General features: G+C 42.1%; 1 protein-coding gene across 1 annotated transcript in view; it reads left to right on the top strand.

Moving 5' to 3' along the window:
• The window catches only part of mtmr9 (myotubularin related protein 9), a 122,649-nt gene extending 106,233 nt beyond the window's left edge, over positions 1–16,416 (top strand). The window contains exon 11 of the mRNA XM_028796390.2: positions 14,093–16,416. Within this exon, the coding sequence (XP_028652223.1) occupies positions 14,093–14,256 (164 nt within the window). The 3' untranslated portion in view covers positions 14,257–16,416. The remainder of the gene's footprint in view (positions 1–14,092) is intronic.
• The last annotated feature ends 1,207 nt before the right edge of the window (positions 16,417–17,623 follow it).

The following is a 17,623-nucleotide window of genomic DNA, read 5'->3' as shown; positions in this document are numbered from 1 at the left end:
ACACAGACAGTGTTAGTTACTTTTTTTTATTTTTATCAGCCTCAGTCCTACCCCAACCTCTGTCTCAGCTTGTGCAGGCCAAAGTCTCCCCTTTGAGTTGGGGGTTAGGCTGCCCAGTGTGAGGCCTAATCTAGGAGCCCAGATGTGCGTTCAGTGTATTTTTTGGCAGAAAAATCATTACACAGATAGTCTGGTGGACTGCAACGAGCGTCTTCTTGTCTGAACTGAGATGCTGTCAGTGTTGCTCATGAGAAGTTCTGATTTGTTGTTGTGTCTGAAGAAGGAAGAAGAAAGAAAAAGGATTCTACTGGATACAAGGAAAAACTAAGTTAGAAAATGTACGCATGGCATAACATTCAGGTTAACTAATTTTAAGTTGGAGCGTTGCAATTGATTTGCATCGCTTCAGCAAAGAGTCAGTTATCACATAATTGTTCACTGAAAATTTGTATGTGTGTGTTTGTTTGTATAAGCGTCTGACATGAGCTTTCTCCAGAGAGTGGCTGGGCTCCCCCTTAGAGATACAGCAAGAGACTCGGAGTAGAGCCAATGACCCTTCACATAAAGAGGAGCCAATTGAGGTGGTTCAGGCATCTAATATGGATGCCTCCCTGTGGAGGATTTATAGGCACAACTATTTTGGAGGAGACCCCAAGGAAGACACAGGGCTGGCTGAGAGGATTATGTCTCCCAGATGGCCTGAGAACGCCTTGGGATCCCACAGTAAGAGTTGGCAAGTGTGGATGGGGAAAGAGACGTTTGGGCCTCATTGCTAAGACAGTTGTCGCTGTGAACTGATCTCGGATAAATGATAGAAAATGAACAAATGAATTAGTGAATGAATTAATGTATGTATGTATATCACATTGGTCTTATGTCGGTCACAAAGTGTGCAGGTCATTGCGATTGATGCTCTGTGGGTCAGGTGTCGATCATCAGTGCACACACTTGAACTGCCGGTACACAGTAGCACAACCCGATCTTTGCATCTTGGTGGCTTCACTGTACCAGTAGGGTCACAGGTTGCCATCTTGGTTCACCAGTGAGTTGCTTAAGTTAGCGTTTCTCAGCCGCTAGGCCACAACTCAGGTTGCCACTGGTGGGTTGCAGTAGGGATCCCTCTTTGTAAGTGAACTTTTTTCACCAAGGGAATACCCCACAATCACACTTGCTTCACGAAGGGGGCAGTTTGCAGTTTTTGCTAGTAGATCATTAATGCATTTAAAAAAGTAAAACTTGGGTGCGGAGACCAGTTGAGAAACACTGTGGTTTTTACTGTGGTGCAGGCCAAATGCATAAGAATTAGCCATGTGGAGCAGTACCGATCAAAACAAACCTTAAATGGCCATACAAGAGTCAGAAGACCTAGGAGACCCTATGAAGAAATAATAATAATGGACATTTTTTTTTTACTTCACCTGGTTTTGGAAATTTCTAGAACATTTTTACCTTTTTCTTTCCCTGTGGCCCTTGGCTGTAAGTATGAATCGCCTAAACTCGGTTGGTTGTAAATCAGCATGTGGCTGTATATATAATATATATATCTCTACAGTCATATGAAAAAGTTTGGGAACCCCTTTTAATTCTTTGGATTTTTGTTTATCATTGGCTGAGCTTTCAGAGTAGCAACTTTCTTTTAATATCTGACATGCCTTATGGACACAGTAGGATGTCAGCAGTGACATTAAGTTTATTGGATTCACAAAAAATATGCAATATGCATCATAACAAAATTAGACAGGTGCATAAATGTGGGCACCTCAACAGAGATATGACATCAATACTTAGTTGAGCCTCCTTTTGTAAATCTAACAGCCTCTAGACGCTGTCCTCCTATAGCCTCTGATGAGTGTCTGGATTCTGGATGGAGGTATTGTTGACCATTCTTCATACAAAATCTCTCCAGTTCAGTTCCATTTGATGGACAGCCTGCTTTAAATCATCCTATAGATTTTCGATGATATTCAAGTCAGGGGACTGTGACGGCCATTCCAGAACATTGTACTTCTCCCTCTGCATGAATGCCTTTGTAGATTTCCATCTGTGTTTTGGATCATTGTCTTGTTGGAATATCCAACCCCTGCGTAACTTCAACTTTGTGACTGATGCTTGAACATTATCCTGAAGAATTTGTTGATATTGGGTTGAATTCATCTGACCCTCGACTTTAACAAGGGCCCCAGTCCCTGAACTAGCCACACAGCTGCACAGCATGATGGAACCTCCACCATATTTGACAGTAGGTAGCAGGTGTTTTTCTTGGAATGCGGTGTTCTTTTTCCGCCATGCAAAGCACTTTTTGTTATGACGAAATAACTAAATTTTTGTCTCATCAGTCCAAAGCACTTTGTTCCAGAATTAATCTGGCTTGTCTAAATGAGCATTGACATACAACAAGCGACTCTGTTTGTGGAATGAGTGCAGAAAGGGCTTCTTTCTCATCACCCTGCCATACAGATGTTCTTTGTGCAAATTGCACTGAATTGTAGAACGATGTACAGATACACCATCTGCAGCAAGATGTTCTTGCAGGTCTTTGGAGGTGATCTGTGGGTTGTCTGTAACCATTCTCATAATCCTGCTCATATGCCGCTCCTGTATTTTTCTTGGCCTGCCAGACCTGCTGGGTTTAACAGCAACTGTGCCTGTGGCCTTCCATTTCCTGATTCCATTCCTTACAGTTGAAACTGACAGTTTAAACCTCTGAGATGGCTTTTTGTAGCCTTCCCCTAAACCAGGAGACTCAACAATCTTTGTTTTCAGATCTTTTGGGAGTTGCTTTGAGGATCCCATGCTGTCACTGTTCAGAGGAGAGTCAAAAGGAAGCACAACTTGCAATTGACCACCTTAAATACCTTTATATCTCATGATTGGACACACCTGTCTATGAAGTTCAAGGCTTAACAAGCTAATCCAACCAATTTGGTGTTGCAAGTAATCAGTACTGAGCAGTGACAGGCATTCAAATCAGCCAAATTACAAGGGGACCCATATTTTTGCACAGACAGTTTTTCACATTTGATTTAATTTCATAAAACTAAATTCTGCTTCACTAAAAATCTTTGTTCAGAAAACACCACAGTACTCAGATGTTCCTAGGAAATTAAAGACATACCACTGTTACCTTTTTTGTTGAACGTACATTGTTATGCAGGCTGAAAGGGGTTCCCAAACTTTTTCATATGACTGTATATACGTATATAAGATCACCAAAAAATTAGTCCCGACCTGTGTAAGAGGTCACACATACTTCAAGCACCAACAGAGGGCGCCCCAGTATGAATACCATCCTTTAAACAGCTGTGTCATGTGCAACAGGTTTTGTAGAGTGACAAGGAGTAGTGGTGTGCCACGTATGTTTAGTTCCCTCCATGAAAAATGTGTCACACAGCAGAAATAAATGATTGACAAAAAGGGGTTATTGCGTTTGCCCATGCCAAAGGGCATTGTGTAACGGAACCTGCCGAATTTGTGTGTGTGTGACAGTTCAAGGATGGATTAACATTAAGTTGGAAGGATGGTGAAAAAAGGCAGAATGGTGGCTCTGAGGCTAAAGATCTGCGCTGGTATCTGGAAGGTTTCCGGTTCTTACTGCCAGAAGGGATCCTACTCCATTGGGCCTTTAACCTGAAAAGTGTTCCAGAGGTGCTGTAAAACCCCAAAGGTTATGCGAAAGAAAATTTCCCCTCTGAGATTAATAAAGTATATCTAATCAAATCAAATTGAGGAGCAAATTTCAAAAATTGCACAAAATTGTTTCAAACGTACAAAGGAGGGATGATTTCAGGGAGAAAAGAAAATGTACAGAATGAATACAACAAAATACATGAAGAGGACAGAGTGCACCCCAGACAGAATGAGCATGTAGTCAGCCGTGCTACTGACCCCATTTAAAGTTAAGTCTACAACATCATAAAGTGTACAGAAAGTCTGAATGCTTCCTGAGTCCACTATATAATGACAATAAACTGAATTACTAAGTCATTATGAGGACGAAAGGACTAAGAGGCCAAAGCCGGAATCACTGAAAAAGGATCCATAAACCAGCCTGAAGAAACAAAAGGCCTACTGTGAAGCATAGATCTAAATCTCTTCTTCTACTGCAATGTCAGGACTGTATTGTTACCAGGTTCTGAGTCCCTGGAGACAACCAAACAATTGAAACCAGAAGCTCAATGTCATTGATACCTGTGTAAGACAAAGCAAGGCATTAGACGGCCAGAAAAAAAAAATAATGAGGAAAGACCTCTGAACAACACCACACAATGGCTCACACAACAAAGAGCTGTCAGCGAGAGATGGATTGGCCAAACTATGTGCCGTTAGCCTGGCTCAGCACAAGAAATTTCTTTGAAATTCAACCCACAAAGAAAGAGAACAAGGGGGACATGCAGGTATACCACACATGTAAATACAATTCAGTGGGCTCAACTCTGGAAATGTGTCTTAAATTCAAGCAAAACAAGTGGAAATTGCGTTGTGAAATTCCTGTGTTACAGTGGGTGGGAATGAGAATTGAAACTTTTTGCCCCCCTTGCTTAAAACGTCTTTTACTGTGAATAGCTAAGCAAGCAGAAGATGAACTGATCACCAAAAGGCATCAAGTTAAACTTGACACATTTCTTTTCAGCATTGTATGCCAGACTAGGGTAATGTTGTTTTGTACATTTGTACAGTGAAAAAAGGAAAGGAGCACAGTGCAAAAGTTTAGGTCCCCCAAGATATTTGAGGTCTCTGATAACTTTTCCGAAAGGTGGTCTCAGACCTTCATTAGCCGTGGCAGTCATCATTAGGAAACCCCAGGAGGTGCAAATGTCAAAGCTGTATAAATTCTCTGACTCTTGTTCCAACAATCAGCAGCCATGGGCTCCTCTAAGCAGCTGCCTAGAACTCTGAAAATAAAAGAATTCATGTTCACAAAGCGGAAGAAGAAGAAGAAGAAGATAGCAAAGCATTTCCAGTTAGCCGTTTCCTCAGTTTGTAATGTTATTGAGAAATGACAGTTAACAGGAACAGTGGAGGTCAAGTTGAGGTCTGGAAGACCAAGAATACTTTCTGACAGAACTACTCATTGGATTTCTAGAAAAGGCAAATAAAAAACCCCGTTTGACTGCAAAAGACCTTCATGAAGATTTAGCAGACTCTGGAGTGGTGGTGCACTGTTCTACTATGCAGCGACATCTGAACAAATATGACCTTCATGGTAGAATCAGCAGAAGAAAAGCAGTGTCACAAAACCCAGTGCCTGAAGTTTGCAAATGAACATCTAAACAAGTCTGATGCATTTTGGAAACAAGTCCTGTGGGCTGATGAAGTCAAAGTAGAACTTTGTGGCCACAATGTGCAAAGGTATGTTTGGAGAAAAATGAGGGTCGAATTTCAGGAAAAGAACACGTCTCTTAACTCTTAAGTATCGTGGTGGATCAATCAGACTTTGGGCTTGTGTTACAGCCAGTGGCACAGGGAACAGGTCATTGGGAGAGGGAAGAATGGAGTCAAATAAATACCAGCAAGGTCTGGAAGCAAACACCACACCATCTGTAAAACAGTTAAAATGAGGATGGGTCCTACAACAAGATAATGATCCAAAACACACCTCCAAATCTACAATGGAGTATCTCAAGAGGCGCAAGCTGACGGTTTTGCCAAGGCCCTTACAGTCCCCTGACCTAAACATCATTGGAAATCTGTGGAGAGATCTCAAAATAGAGAGCAGTGTATGCAAGACGGCCCAAGAATCTTGCAGAATTAGAAGCCTTTTGTAAGGACGAATGGGCAAAAAGACCCCAAGTACTGGCCAAAAGTTTTGAGAATGACACAAGTGTTGGTTTTCACAAAGTTTGCTGCTTCAGTGTTTTCAGATCTTTTTGTCAGATGTTTCTATGGTGTACTGAACTAGAATTACAAGCAGCTTTTAGTGACAATGACATGAAGTTTATGCAAAGAGTCAAAGAGTTGGCCCTTCTTTCTTTTTCAAGACCTCAACAATTCACCTTCTCATGCTGTCAATCAACTTCTAGGCCCAACCCTGACTGATGGCAGCTGCCTGTTCTTGCATAATCAGTGCTTGGAGTTTGTAAGAATTGGTGGGTTTTTGTTTGTTTGAGGATTGACCCCAAGTTCTCAGTGGGGAGTTTCCTGGCCCAAATTTCGATGTTTTGTTCCCCAAACCTCTTAGTTCTCACTTTTGCCTTATGTCCCGAAGCTCCATCATGCTGGAAAAGGCATTGCTGGTCACCAAACTGTTCTTGGATGGTTGGGAGAAGTTACCCTCAGAGGATGTTTTGGTCCCATTCTTTATTCATGGCTCAGGATTAAGGCACCACCAGTGCTGAACTGAAAGACTTTTAGCTGACTACAAAAAGCATTTACAAGCTGTTAGACTTGCTAAAAGGGGGTCTTACTAAGTACTGACCATGTTGGCTGCCCAAACCTTTCCTTTAGGCCCATTTCATTCTTTTGGTATGTTGTACCTGTGAATGATGGAAATAAAAATGTCATCTTCCTTAAAATGTTAAAGAAATGTGTCGTCTTTAACTTGATGCCTTTTAGTGATCAGTTCATCTTCTGCTCACATAAACTATTCATGGAAACAGACATTTTAAGCAAGGGGTGGAAGCAGGGGAAAACTTTTGCATGCCACCATACTTTAAAAACAGCAGGAATTCACAGCAGTGACATGAAGCTACAGACACTCCTCCCAACCCTTCATTGACCTGAAACTTTAAGGTAAACCTAATGAGCTCTGTGAGCCTTTCATCCAGTGGGCTTGTTCGTTACAGCGGGGTGGTAGTGAACGCCCTCTCCCTCTAATCCCACTAATCAACTGCTACATGGGACGCACTTGTAAAATGGTTTAGCTCCCTTTCACCTTATAAATCTTATTAATGCCAGAGCACACACACATTCTGCACTCTCAAGATAGCGCGATTGCAATTCCCAGGGCTTAGTAAAACTCCTGTAAGAGGCAGAGCCTTAAGCTGGAGGGTCCACATATTACAGAATGATTGACCTTCCAATATTAGAAAGGCCCCATCGGACGTGGGATTTAAGGCTGAAGGCTAATGACTTTAACCTGTCGCTGTCTTGTTAGAGTTGTGTCGGTAGCTGTTCGTTTTGCTTTTAACACGTTTGCTTGTCTTTTTGCCTGTTATCCATTCTGTGTTTTTAATTGCCATGATTTATTTTATTGAATAGCTTATTGAGCCTTATACAAGGATGTGCTCTTAATCAGAATGATTTGAGTTATATATTGAACTAGCCATGTGCGTCCAACTACGTTGCGCGTGTTAAAGTTGTCTGTGAAGGGCTCCCTGTTTAAACGCGGCTGCCAGTCGTGAACTGGGCCCTTCATCGCACAGCATTATGATTTTTATTAAGGGAAACAAAATTACAAAACAAAACCCTTGGACATTGATTCGATAGGAACGGCCTACTCAGAATCACTGTCCGAATAGTAATTATGTGGTGGTGGAGGAGCATTTCTGCTTCTCTCCGTTCACAGTTCGTCTCGTTTTCATGACGCTGTCGTTTCCTGTCACGATCTCTTCTCAACCTTTCTCCAATCTCGCAGGTTGCTTTGTGGCAATCCAAAGAGTAAGGAAGAACCAATGCTTCTTTCTTGAACTCCAAACGCAGACTGATGGAAAATCACAGAAGCGTGCCCAACTTATATACTCTGACTGTCAACTCCAAGAAGTGGATGAACATTCGATTTGGACGAAGTGCTGCCAATGACGGTCAATAGAAACACAAAAAAACCACAGTCTCGACACACGAAGCAGGTGTCGACGCCAGATCTAAATACAAAGAGTGCTATAGACAGTGTTTGTAAACAAAATTTAACAACCAAGGTGTTGTGTATTCAGCCAGTACATACAGCACGTAGTCTCCTTTAGTTCAGTCCTCTTTAATCACCACACTCCAACCTCATCCAACGATCCTCTCCCTCACTTCCTCTCCTCCTCCATCACTACTGCCCTCTACTGAACACAGCAGGAACACCACACAAGGCAGTGAATTCACGGACAAACAAAGATCAAGATCCAAATGAAGATTATATATAAAGATAATGTGCATTGGCTGATTGGGTGGCCTTCTAGTCCACGACAAACTGACTTTGACATCCCTTTTTTATAAGACCTGGGGAGTTCAGGCCGGGGTTTATTATGTTTAGAATCTGTAAAGTTGTTTTATGGTGTAAAAGTGTCCCCGAAAGTCACTTTAACCTCCAAGCTTCATTTTATATTGGTGGACAAGTTAATACTGGAAATGTCTAAATTGTTCATTTTAATTTACATTTATACCACTCATTATTTTCCTACCAGTAACGGCGCACTGCATGATAACGTGCAGTGAATCCACTTGACTTGAGCATTTCTAGTTTTCTTCCTCTTTTTCTATACGTTTAGCATTTGTTTGCTCAGAGGTTAATGCGCTTGCTGCTTCCTGAGCAGCTCTTCTTTTCTCCACCCTAGCAGCCCGCTTCCCCGCTTCTTCTCTTCTTTCATCGGCATCTTTTCGCGTTAAAACTGATTAAGTCAGTGTTTGTGTTGCAATTACTTAGTACGTTTTCCTTAATTTTTCACTTAAGCTGGCACTTAACTCTTCAATCTACCTCAAGAATGATTTAAGATATGAAGAAGTAGGGGAAGTGACGGCAAAGGTGGTAGGGATGAGAACGGCGCCCATACGCATGCGCCACCCTGCTGGCCGCTGCCGAGAGTTGATTCTACAATAAAATAAAAAGAGGAATAACCTTGAAGGTCAATCATCACCCCGAAAGCGGATTTGCGAGCTACAGATGATTTAAAATCCTGGACAGACAAACAGACAGCCACGGTAGCGTATTATAGAAGAAGATGTGACATCCACACATCACTCATATGTCAAACATCCACATTGAGTAATATGGCCAAGCCTGGCAACCTTATCTTCAACACAGAGCAAGGGTCTGTCTCTTCACCTTGGGGACCTCCCCTGAAGGGAATACACTTCAGAATACTTTAGCAAAGGCCAGGAGCCACTACATACTTTTAAAAGTTAAGGTCCCAGAGCAGTCCTTCAGAGCAATGCCTTAGGGGGAACTATTGTTGGATCCAGAAAGATCCATTATTTAAATCCGTAACATGGCTCCATAAATAACCTTTGTGAGGTTTCTGAATCTCTTTTGGGACATCCCCAACGAGAGGGCGTTGCAGGGAGACAAGCTCCCTGTTATAAAAGACTTCCATGTGACCCAGAAGTGCTTCCATCAGGTAATCACCCTGGCACCAGAAGTACTCCCTGGTCTGTAGTAAAAGGGACCTCACTCCCTTATCTAGGCGAGCCGGAGTCGGGTGGTAGAAGACAGAGCTTACAGAAGAGGAGTGGAGGTGGCACTAAAGAGAAAAGAAAGCAAAGAATAGGGAAAGGACTGAGCATTGTAGGTTTGTGGACTGGGACTTCTGAGCCTGCGTTTCTGTCTTTGTTGAGGCTGATCCTCTGCAATGGCATCCCAGATTGGACTTCCTGGCCGCTAACAGGCAAGGGATCCATTATAAAAATAATTTTGCGGACAACCCGGCACAGCAGATGAAGGAGCGCACACGCCGTTGCATCGCAGCACATAGAGCACAGCTTCCAGCAACGTCTTTCTGTCCTAGTGAGCTGACTGTTCATCCCTTTTTGTCCTCCCATCCGGGTAAGGAACCATCCCCTCTCCTTGCCAGGATGTCCTTCCAGCCCCATGTGGCATCTACAATATGTTTAATCCTTCATGGGCTGTGAAGTAAATCACATTCATCTCCAATTTACTTCCTCAACCTTAGCCACCAATGATTTGCGGTATGAACACTGGCCGCTGCGTCACCTGATCACACTGTTTCAGCATTTCAGTAGCAAATAGCTGGATTTAAACTAAAGCAACACTTTATTTATATGTTTCTGTTACCGGATTGTATGCAGCACTCTCTTTTCTGCTAAACCCTGCAGAGGATCGGCATACCAATACCTGTGCTTATTGCCGTACACCCAGTGTTGCTGGGATAATAATAACGCAGGAATTTTTACTTCAGTAAGATATGCATTAGGTTACTTGTTACTTTAAAAAGTAATCAGACTACTTACTGCACAATACTTTTAACGTGTTACCACACTGCTCTCGAAATTGTTTTGCTGAGTTTAGTGATTTCTGAAATATTTCAGTCAGGCAAAGGAATAATGTGACCTCTTGAGCAATTGACTCATGAAATTTATTTTGTTTGTGCAACGGACATGCACAGACTACAAAATTCTTAACAGTAACTGTAGAAGCAGACTGGCGCCTGCACCCTCGGCCCCAAAGAAGGCACTCGGAGTCTCAGGGCAGGCAACAGAATCAAGATTTATTTTATGGTGCACGTACAGACTCACTACAGATGCAATGAGTGAGCCATCTGGCAGCTCTACATTTATTACAGTTCTTATCACACAAGACATTATTCATGCCCATCTGACTCCTAACATTCCCCTGCTTTAGTTCTGCCCCTAATTGATTCCACCATTATTTGTCAGCTGAGGGGGTGTCATACCCTTCTCTGTCCATCATGTCTGTCTGACAAGGCCTACCTGTACTCCTTACTAGCTTGGCGCTTGTTTACTATTATTTACAGCCAAAGAGTTCACATTCCCTCTCTAAGCGAGGGGCCAATCTTTTCCCAGCTCTCCTAACCTTTGGCTCTGGGTGGTTTCTCGCTCATACAGAATAATAAAAAATATGCAGGCATAAGTTTTTTTAATTCTAACTCTTACTTCTTAATGCTTAGTAAAATATAGTATTACTTTTTTCATGTGCTTATAATATTTTTCTAATACGTAGAGATTACCAATTTCAAGAATGCATTTTTCTATATAACCCGGTTAAGGGTTTACATGGCCATGTAATTGGGTTATTGATAGAGAAATCTGCCTCTGTTAATCAGGTTTCTCAGCGACCAATACCCCGATGTCTTTAACTGGAATAAGGGTGTACATGGCATTTTAGAAACCAGGTTTCGGTGAATCATCGAGTTATTGAAGCACATGTAAATGTGCATAATATTTTCTGAACATATGACTTCCAAAGCACGTAAATCCCGATAAGTTCCAAAAACATTTCCAAAAATGACCACTAGACGGGGATATAACCCCAGCTAGTAATAAGGGCAAGCACTGAATTTTTATAAAATAAAAAGATGTGTTCTTCACAATAAATATTCCAATCACTATGAAGCTCCTTGGAGCAGAAAAGCAGAATGGAAGGCAATTCGTAGCAGACAAGTCTCAATACAGCAAATCAAAGAATGGTCAAGCAGTCGAAAAATGTGGAAATCCATTTAATCACATACAATAAGCAGAAGGCCGCTCACCATCTCCATGACACTGCCAGGAACTATGGGAGAAACTCCAGATTTAAAGGGCAGAGGGCACTTCCTAGGAATGGGTGGCAGGTGGCACCACACACAAAATAAATGGAACACATGGTAAACGATGCTGATAATAAACACAAGAAACATTAACAACAATAAAGGATTCAAAAATGAACAAAATGGGCATAAAACAGATTTGAAGCCCAGCCTATATGATGTCTTTGCTCTCATGAGTTGAGAATTTGTTCTTTTGGTGTCTGATTGCACTCCATAATTGCTATAACACCTTTGAAACATTGAAACCATGAACGCTACACCTCTGTATTTCGGTGTTTAGTGGGATTTCATGAGTAGATGGTTAATCCCATATTGACCTCCTTAGCGTTAACATTTTTTCTCGAAAAAACTTGTAAAAGTGTTGTACTTTTTGGCTTGAAAAATGATATATTTATTAAATCTCATCTTTCTACTGTAAAAACGTGTAAAGCAATAAAAGTACAAAGTCAGAAATGATACGAATAATAATAATAAAAATAATGCTAATACTGTATATGCTGTCAAAATGTATCATTTATGTGGTATTTCTTGAAGCACAGTGAAATATACAATCCAATGTCACAGTTGGGATAATAGTAGCGAGATTCCTTGTGGATTTTCTTTCCAGACTGATCAGCTTTTGAACAGCACACTGCACATGTGCGATTGACACGAGCGTCACTTTCAAATTCATCAGAACCCACTTTCGATTTCACCGTCCGTTTCAATGTCACTGCCTGAAGACAGATTCACTTTGTCATCATCAATGCCTGGGCATGCAACACTTGGGCTGATGAAAAACGTTTCTTACGAGACACCATTATTAGGCTAGGAGAAGACGTGTCTGCAGCGTTGCTCAGGCATGTCACTTACATTTCACCGAGTAATGCTTGGCACTAACGCCATCCGCGCTTTTACAGCCCCAATGTTCCTCAGTTCTAATGCTTGTGTGAGACACGTCTATACAGTTGCCTGAGTGATGTCCGGGACTAACACTTTTAGCTCTGATTTTACAGCCCGAGTGATGCTCGGGTATAACTCTAAGGAGGTTAAGAACCTGGTAGGCATACAGAATAATCTAATCATTGATACATGTATAAGCTGGGCAAAACCACTGGTTTTTTGTGCTATCCATATTACTAACCGAGAATGGTAAACCGGAAGGCACAGACGCAGGTCTCGGTAAACCGGATGGCACAGACACAGGTACACGGCGAAGGACCCAGGAGACATAGTGCACAGGCGCCTACAGCGCGCGTCTCATAAACCGCAAGCGAAGTCTGATCCACCGCGAACGAAGGAGTTATGGCTCAGAAACGAAAGAGCTCAACTAACGTAAATAGGACATGAAGCAACAACGCGCCCATAGCTAACGACTAACGAAACAGCCACACAGAAAAGAGGATTCTGCACTGCACCCCAGAGTCAAACGGACGACACTACGGGGTCCGCAAAGGTCCACAAAGATAGTACGAAAGGCGCAGGCGCCTACAACGTGCTTCTGAACTAAACGTCCACACTACACAGCATGGTCCGGGTAATAAGAATAAACGAACTCTCCGTATTAAACGTACGGCATCCTCACACGTCCAAACCATATAGCATATGTGAATCACATTACAGTGATGCATTATTAACAGTACAACCACAGAAAACGCTCCGTATTAACAGTAAGTGCAAGTATCGATATTACTAACGGTAGACAACGGATAACTAATGGAGTCACGGTCACGGCTCCAAAACGATCCAGCTCAACTAACGGAGCTACAAAAGCGAGCCCGCATGGATAAAAACAATAAACGTAGGCGCCTACAACGTGAGTCTAAAACCGCGGAAGCAAAACTGTCTCGGCTCCAAAACCAAACAGCTCGACTAACGGAGCTACAAAAACGAGCCGGCATGGACAAATACAATGTACATAGACGCCTACAACGCGCGTCTGAAACTGCGGAAGCAAAGCAGGCACGGGTTCAAAACGAAAGACCACAACTGACGGAGATACAAAAACGAGCCCGCCTGGATAAAATCAATGAACGCAGGCGCCTACAGTGCGCGTCTCAAATGCCGCAAGCAAAGCCGGCATGGCTCCAAAAAGAAAGAGCTCGACTAACGGGGCTACAAAAACGAGCCTGCCTGGATAAAACAAATGAACGCAGGCGCCTACAACGCACTTCTCAAACAACGCAACCAAAGGAGTCACGGCTCCAAAACGAAACATCTCACCTAACAGACATACAGAAGCGAGCCCGCCTGAATACAATTAATGAACGTAGGCGCCTACAACGCGCCTCTCAAACAGCAGAGTCAATAGATAAACGGCAAAGAAAGGAATGACAGACGGCCGCTAAACAATTCCGCCAATTATCTGACAACGCATTCTGTAATGAGTCCACTATTAGTGAACATTCATTAGGATTAATGAATATACTTCCTTTGTTCGTCATCTACACCTTTACACTCCAATATATCTCATACATTCATCAATATATTTCGGGTTACCCAACACCGGGGGTAGGCGAGCGAAGTGAGCAGGGGGCGGAGCCCCCTTGTTGAATCTATTGAACCTCTGTCTATTTATTGATGAAGCAACAGTTTTTAAATGTGCATTCATGATGAAACTGTTAAAGAATTGAGATAAATATTGCGGCTTTACATTTTGTTAAGCGGGTCTTCTTTGTGTCCCTCAACAGGTGTTTTCCTACGCTGGAACCGTTCATCCAGGTATCTAGATGAAGCGTATGAGGAGATGATCCATATCATTGAATACAACAAGGAGCTGCAGACAAAGGTGAATGCCCTCCGCCGACAGCTAGCTGAGCTAGAGACAGAAGACCCCCTGCTGGAGACTCCCTAGTGAGCTGCTGGACTGGCAAAATTTGTCAACTTCATGTTTTTTTTTTTTTTTTTGCTTTTTTTTTTTTGTTTTGTTTTGTTTTGTTTTAAGTCCAACACTACACTAAAGACAATGCAACCTACAGCGGTCTGCCATGTCAACCGAGCATAACCTGCAATGCAGGTTTCTTCATTTGTTCCCTAGAAATGAGCACCACTTTTAACAAACCCCGATGTTTTAATTGTTCTCTTGGCTAATTTTAACACTGCAGGTCCTCGATTAGTCAAAGCCACATTTGAATATGCAGGAAACAGTGACTGTGAAGTGCTGAATAATCACAAGTGTGGTGAAAAAAATCAAAAAAGAGCAGACACTTGGTTTCATGACACTGTAGCACATCATCCTCCAGGACATGAGTGGTCTTGAAGCCGCCTGTTCCAAGAAAAGGGTTTGGCGGATGTTACAGCCATTTCATCTTTTTGAAGGCTTTGACAGCCTTTTGTTCCCAATCAGAAAACGTCGCACACTACTTTCTCCGCATTGTCATGTGTTTCTAATTCTGTAAGCCTGGATTACTGTATTAGTGACTGTTGCTTGTTGATCTCTACCTGCCATGCCACTCTTGGGCCTTTTTGTGCTTACAAGTTTTGGTCCATAATCATTTGCTTGATAGATGAAACACCATATATATAATGTTAGGAAAAAAAGAAGGCACTTTGACCTGCATCATTCATGGGTTCTCTTTACAGGGCATGATGTTTGACACCTTGGCACCAGGGTGTGTTGGGTAGTTTATATAGAATCAGGCTTTTTCATCAGATATGAAGTAAATGTTACAATTTAATTGGAAATCGAGGACCCGATTTCAGTGGCAAATGGATGTCCCAACTCCTTGTTAAATAATGTGTATAATCAAATGTAAGCCCACTGACCTAATGATTAGATTCCGAGTTTGTTTGCATTCAGACTACAGTACACCTCAGCCCATAATGGCATCCAGTAAATTAATGCGCCTTATGGGTAAAGGCTAATTCATGGCATTAGTTCAGAATGGCACAAATGCGTTTTAGTGCACCTTATTAATATAATTATAGAAATGATGTAAACTTGCTTGTATTTCAAAAGGCAGGCCTGTCGCATTCTCTCACGTGTGCCACTAATGATGGATGCTCAGCCAGAAATGGTGTTTGCTTGACGGCCATTTCCTGGCCAGGGATACTTTGGAATTGTTTCAGGGGTAAGAACTCCTATAATGGGAGTGGTTTGAATGTGAAAGATCCATGGTGTCATGTGACATTCAGACTGTCCCTGTGACAGTAGATGATTTACTTTGCACAATTTTGTGGCACATCATCATGACTGAGTCGCTTAGCAAATCATATTTTCAGATTCACTTACCAACTGCTCCCATGACACCATAAGAAGAGGGATCAACGCTCAAAACCGTAGCTGACTGCAAGAATTTAGAAATTTACCTGCGTAAAAACATTCCTCAGCTGTGATTCCGGCATCATTATGCTTTATAAGTGAAAGAATAACGGTATACAGGCAGAAGAAATTTAATCAGGAAATGAATGTCATTTTGTTTTCAGGGGGTAAACTGAGAAATAAAGGATTGCATGTTGATTGGTTAACTTTTGAGATGAACCGTCTTTATTCACGGATATTAAAATTTACAAATAAAGGCTGCGGGTCAGGAATGTTTCAGTCTGGAAATGAACAGTCTTTGAGAGTATTTCAATTAGAAAACAAGGATGTAAGTAAGGTCTGGAACATTTAAATTAAGTAATAAAAACAACTTGATCTGAAATATTTAAATGATATTGTTGGTGAGTTTTGAAGTATTTACACTGGAAGATAACCATTGTGGATGTGGAATATTTAAATTAAGGAAGTGTTTTGTCCTGGTAGGGCGTCCCTATCCTGAACAGAAGGCCCCAGGGTCGGAGTGGTGGCTCTGATGCTAAGGATCTGCTCTGGTATTTGGAAGGTTACCAATTCAAATCCCGTTACTACTAGAAGGGATCCTATTCCGTTGGGCCTTTGAGCAAGGTACTTAGCCTGAGAATTGCTCCAGGGTCATTTGTACAATGGCTGACCCTGTGCTCTGTCCCCCAAAGGTCATGCAAAAAGACAGTGTTCCCTTGGGGATTAATAAAGTATATCAAATCAAAAATCAAATGCCATCTCTAGTTTGCTTGGTCTCTGTCATGGTTGACTACTGTCGTAGTTCAGTGCATCCCCCTTTCTTATACCTCTGTTGTCTTCTTCTCCTTCTTTCTTTTTATCTTTTCCCACATCTATGTGATGTCAATGGGCTTGATCAACCTTCTCCACACTGCATCTCATTCCCAGTCAAATCCTTTTCTTTTACTTTATCCGTCCACCTACACTTTGGTCTGCCTTTTCTTTCTCTTCCCCTGGACTTCCATTCCCATTATTCTTTTGCTCACACATTCCTTGTCTTTCTTCATCTCATGTCCTTATCATTTGAGCCTGCTTTCCTGTGCTTTCTTAGATATCTCTCCCACTTTTGTTGTACCTCTGAGTGTCTCATTTCTTATTCTATCCTTTCTTGTAACTCCACACATCCATTTCAACATTCTCATTTCTGCCATGTGCCACCTTCTTCTTCTGTGCCCCTTTTACTGTCTTATGTCTGAGCTCCATACATCCATTGCTGGTCTTACCAGTGTCTTAAAAACCTTACATTTAAGCTTTGCCTTAGTTCTTCGATCACACAATACTCTCCCAATTGTTCCATCCACACTGCACTCTGTGGATTACCTTTGCATCTGGACTACCACTGATCCTAGAGATATAAACTTATTCACTCTTTTTAATGGCTCTCCCAGAAGAACTTCTGAATCCTGATCATTAAACTTCAGATGTTCTGTTATATTCTTTCTATTTATCTTCAGTCCTCTGTCTTCCAAAGCCTGTCTCCATTCTTCCAACTTCCTCTCCACTTTCTCTTATCTGGTGCTACACAACACAATGTCATCATCATAAAGCCTGCACCAGAGGGACTGGTCTTTTATCCCATGACTCAGTACATCCATGACCAGATCAAAGAGGTCAGGACTTCAAGAAGACCCTGGTGCAGACCTCCTCACACTGGGATCTTCCCTATTGCCTCAACACTGCTTTTAACGCGAGTCCTCACTCCCTCATTCATGTCCTGGACAATCCTCAAACACTTCTCTGGTCCACCTCACTCTCTCCTACACTTCCAGACATCTTGATGTGGCACCTTCTCCAAATCAATAAATGGCATATGTAGACCTTTCTGTGTTTCTCGATGCTTCTCTATGAGTGGTCTCGGTGCAAAGACTGCATCAGTTGTTCCTCCCCCTGGCATAAAACCAAACTGTTCCTCCTTTATGGT

This window comes from Erpetoichthys calabaricus, chromosome 3, assembly GCF_900747795.2.
Source record: "Erpetoichthys calabaricus chromosome 3, fErpCal1.3, whole genome shotgun sequence".
In the NCBI taxonomy this organism is placed as follows: domain Eukaryota; kingdom Metazoa; phylum Chordata; class Cladistia; order Polypteriformes; family Polypteridae; genus Erpetoichthys; species Erpetoichthys calabaricus.
The sequence above is the reverse complement of the archived record's forward strand: the minus strand, read 5'-3'. Positions and strand labels throughout refer to the sequence as shown.